The sequence below is a fragment of the Alosa sapidissima genome, chromosome 4 (assembly GCF_018492685.1).
Source record: "Alosa sapidissima isolate fAloSap1 chromosome 4, fAloSap1.pri, whole genome shotgun sequence".
NCBI lineage: Eukaryota > Metazoa > Chordata > Actinopteri > Clupeiformes > Clupeidae > Alosa > Alosa sapidissima.
The window spans coordinates 21,067,175-21,072,174 of NC_055960.1; the positions used below are offsets into that span (position 1 = coordinate 21,067,175).

General features: G+C 41.0%; 1 protein-coding gene across 7 annotated transcripts in view; it reads right to left on the minus strand.

Moving 5' to 3' along the window:
* grip2b (glutamate receptor interacting protein 2b) overlaps positions 1-5,000 on the minus strand; it is a 187,003-nt gene that overhangs the window by 36,092 nt on the left and 145,911 nt on the right. For all 7 annotated transcript variants that reach the window (XM_042089501.1, XM_042089504.1, XM_042089499.1 and 4 more), the window contains 3 exons: positions 2,897-3,042; positions 2,406-2,486; positions 1,129-1,192 (listed from right to left, as the gene is read on the minus strand). In XM_042089501.1, the coding sequence (XP_041945435.1) occupies positions 1,129-1,192; positions 2,406-2,486; positions 2,897-3,042 (291 nt within the window). The remainder of the gene's footprint in view (positions 1-1,128; positions 1,193-2,405; positions 2,487-2,896; positions 3,043-5,000) is intronic.

The window sequence follows — 5,000 nt, forward strand, 5'->3', positions numbered from 1 at the left end:
TAGATAGCTACTTTATTGATCCCCAGGGGAAATTCAAGAATGCTTTACAAATGAAGAATACAGCATTTAATAATAGTTTACAGATGTTTAATAACAGTGTTTAGTAGAAGAAAACAGAAACTCTTGCATAGTTGTAGGGGTTTCTATCTGGGCCAAGGTAGTGTAGTGGATAAGGAGCTGGACTAGCATGCAGTAGCCTGAAAAGTTGGGGGTTCGATTCCCGGCTTTCACTGTTATGTCAATGGCCTTCAATTTAATTGACATGTGTACGACGCTTGTCTGCTAAATGAATGAATGTGAATGTAATCTTTACAACTCATTTAAAAATGTGTTGCAAGGCATAGAAAGTCCTCACTTTAGATAAGCTCACAAAATATCATTAACTAACCACTTGTAACCCCTGAGTTAATCATGAATTATAGTATTAGGAAGTGGTTTATAAAATATGTATCCTCACCCTAACTAATCATTAGTGCATGTGTATGTTGCATAATTTATTAAGTATTAACAATAATTCATAAACATATTTTAGATATAGGCTTATTTACTATGAACAAACCATTTATAACTGTGTGTACAAATACTTTATTTATGAGAATTAACATAGGAACAATGCTTTACAAATTATGAACAAAGCATTTTGTAATAGTTTGCGACTGGTTTATAATAAGAAAATGATTTCATTATAAGTGGTTGTTTCATTACTTATTAAGTATAAATCATGTACTTACAAACACATTTTCTGGATAGGCTTATTTACTATGAACAAACCATTTATAATAGTGTGAACAAATGCTTTACTGATGATGAATTATGAATGAACAAGAAATTACTAATGATGAACAAACCATTAACTAATAAGTAACAAAGGCTTAATAAATGATGAATTGTATGTAGTTATTATAAAGTGTTACCCAGTACTTGTTTCTCAATGTACAACTGAACATATTTTGGTACAAAGAATCACTGTGAGTGAGATAGCGAGTCTAGCAATAGGCCAATGTTTAAGAAGGAGCCTCTGTCTCCCCCTGCTGGTTGGTTTCACTAACTGGAATACAGCAGAGATGGCTCTTTGGTCTTATGTCTTGGCTCTTATGTCTGTGATGCACATGGTTAGTGTTTACTCACCTATGAGCCATACTTCCTTTCTTAATATCTGATATGATTAATGGTTCCCCCGGTTTCTTATTCGCTGTGAACAAATAACACAGCAATAGACACACAGACACACAGACACACAGACACACACACACACACAGACACACACACACACACAGACACACACACACACACACATTATCACATGCTCACTAAAGACATTAACTGCTCACTAAAGACATTAACTGTATTTGTATCCATAGAGAATTATCTTAAAAAAATGAAAACATTAAAAAAAACATAATTTCATAATTGCTAATATTTACATCAAAAGCTAAAGTGTATTTGAATATTTATGGAATGTCATTAAATAACAGCAAATGGGACTTCTGTGGTCTAATAACCAGATGAGCTTCATTGTAGTACTTAGGGGTTTTTTTATCTCCCACTGCAGTTCCAGATATTTTCTTCATTGTTGAAAAGAGCGAGCTAAAAGTAGATCTCTCCCTCTGTAAACTGTCCTGGGTATTAAAAGACCTGATTTGAAGCCATGTACATGTATGTACAGCAGTGGCTATGAAATCCAGTACAATGAACTTTCAGTAGTTGGTTCCTGTGGGAAAAATATGTCTTATGGTGACATAGTTCTCTCTCACCCCCTGAAATGGCTCTGCCTGGCTGGCCTGGCTTCCAAAACTCCTACTATGATGAATATGCTGTGTGTGTCTGTGTGTGTGTGTGTGTGTGTGTGTGTGTGTGTGTGTGTGTGTGTGTGTGTGTGTGTGTGTGTGTGTGTGTGTTGTGTGTGTATGCGTTGTTCCTGGGAGACAGATGCACTGTAGCCTTGTGCATAAACAGGCTATAGCAGGCTGGCAGGGCATTCCCAGGCTGTGTAAAATAAGGGCCTCAGGCACCAGCCCACTCTGAGCAGACTTGGACCTCATATGGGTCTGAGGATCTGGCTCGTGAACACTGCCTGCTATGAATAAATTTGAAATTTGAAATTAGAAAGAGTAAGGGGGGTTGCTAAATGGCCATGTCATTTTGTACAGTTGAATACCAGTGAAACTGCTCCCTCCATCCCATTTCAGCATCTTTCTTCCTTTCTGCAGAAATATTTATTTGTGTGTGTGTGTGTGTGTGTGTGTGTGTGTGTGTCTGTCTGTCTGTCTGTCTGTCTGTCTGTGTGTGTGTGTGTGTGTGTGTGTGTGTGCTTGTGTGTGTCTGTGTGTGTGTGTGTGTGTGTGTGTGTGTGTGTGTGTGTGTGTGTGTGTGTGTGTGTGTGTGAGTATGTTAATAAAACTCACCACTTATAGTTATCCCCAGCTCGACTCCTCTCTTCTTGGGAAGCTTCACATGGAAAGTGCCACTGCTTGGTACAACAGACTCTAGGGGGAGCAGAAGCACATGGGCTCAGTTAACATTGGACCAACATGAGTCTACCTTTTGATTCCCCACACAGGACATCATATTATCATATATAAACAGTCCACAATTTAAATCAAGCTGCACTCAAACTCAAAGAGGTTTGGTAAGGATTGCATACATTTAATCAGGTTCTAGTAAACATTTACCATACTAACTTAGAACCAGTGCATTTTGTTGAAGGAAAGAGCTGGAAGGGAAGAGTGGGAAGAAGGGAAGTCTTACTAATTGAACAGTTTCCTCCCATTTGCAATTAGACTTCTCAACAAAGCATAGCCCTGACTGTACACTACACTCCAGTATAAATTATAATAATGATTGACCAATAAATTATTCTGTTTGTGAAATAAATTAAATTCCATCTGTCACAGACCTGCTACATCAAACTCCACTTCCAGAGTGACTTTATTGGTCAGAGCAGCATCTCGTAACAGCTGATTGGCCTCCTCCAGTGTTCCGTCCTCCGTTGGGATACCGTTGATGGACAGCACTCTGTCGCCAACCTGAAGCAGCCCACACCTGTCAATTAAAAAAAAGAAAGACACAAACACAAAAACATAAACACATCAAATGTCTTTTCCAGGAAAGTTCAGGGCACTGCAACAAATATATCCTGGAGCTTAACACCTACTTAAATGAAATAGTTGCTGAAAAGAACATTTTTCATTTTTATTCTGTTCATTTTGGCAGAACTACTGATCTTGAATCAGCTTCTATCCTGCTGCCGCAAGAAATACCAGACGATCACCTACTATGCGAGTAAAATCTCCTCAGTTTCTCCTCAGAGAAGAAACACCCTCCATCAGATATCCCTGATGGCCAGGGGCATGCAGAGGTACATCTAGATGAGGAGTAAAGCCACAAGCAGCACCGGGCTGAAACATCACTCACTGAGGATATTAACTCACAGAGAAAGAACTCCGAACAGGCAGACCTGACAGGGTGGATTTAAGGTGTTGCTTGGTTGTGTGATATTAAAAGATCCAATCTAGTGTGAGGTGTCATCATAAATTGTAAAAAAGGGCTCAGTTAGAACATATCACAGTGCAATCTTGAATGAAACTGGGTGCGACACAAGCAATGTGGATGAGGAAGATGTCATTCCCTTCTTAATGAAAAGGCCATTGCTGGATGAACTGCAAGCTAAGTGAAGGGGTCTTAGTCTCATGTATGTACAAATGATATAGGGAACTTTATTCCTCAGTGCTTTCTGCAGCTGTTGTGACGAACTGAAATGATCATCAGAATTGCTTTATGAAAAAAATCTACTGAATTGAGTGGTGAGTAATTTGCAAAATGCAGAATGCATAATATATTTAAAGAATTTGAAACAGCGCCAGTTGTTCTCCTCGATTCTAAGTTGTTTTCAACTATCATGCATGACACTTTCACTGGCATGGATAAGGAGAGTTTGTTCTGAAGATGCCTACCTAATACACAATGCCCGTTTCACAAAGACAAAAACAAGTCAGAAATGGTTCCTTTGTCCACAGTAACTAGCTCTAGCATCTGCTGGACAGGCTCGCCAGCTCTGCACTGCCATCTAATCATGCAGACCCATGAAATCTCTGTGCTGTCATCTTCACTCTGCTTCCCACCTACAGAGACTCCTCAAGGCTGGTGGAGCAGTGCATTGTGGGATACGGTACGTGCCCTGAGACAGTTGCCAGTGAGAACATAATTGAATAATTACATGAACCACTGCCAACAGCACCCAGCCAGCCCAGAGGGGTGATGCCCACTTTCTCCCCCCCAGTCCTGGCCTTCCTGGTGGGGGGAGTGATTTGAACCTCCTGCTACAGTAATGTGTGTGTTCAGCAGCCTCCCTGTGCCTCCTCTCCCAGTAAACAGACCTACCTGCCATGGCCCAACTCCTAAGTATGCTGCAGCACAATCTAACACTCTCACACATAAATAAAACAGGCACACAGACGTAGACACATAAACAAAAACACAAATGTAAACACATACACACTTGTACGCACACACAAACACACCGTTATACAGACATATTCACACATTAAAGATCAAACATATATACGTACGTACACATATACACACACAGTGTCAATGTCTTCTTTTTCCTCTCTCTCTCGTGCACACACACGCACACACGCACACACGCGCACACACACACACACACACACACACACACAGCTTAAACTGCTGTGATAGGAGGCTCTTCCTTTGGTTCGGACCCTGCTGAGCACTGACCCACATACAGCCTGCAGTATCAGCTCTTCATCCTGCTTGCTTTCTGCCAGCCTGCTTTACTGGGAGCCACACACACACACACACACACACACACACACACACACACACACACACACACACACGGACGCACACACGCACGCACGCACACACAGGCAGCTCATATTGGAGTCCTGGCAAAGAGGCACTGCTTCAAACACAGCCACATGCAGCAGATCAGGGTCAGACCCACTTCAGAGGTACCCATCACCATTCAGAAGCTAATC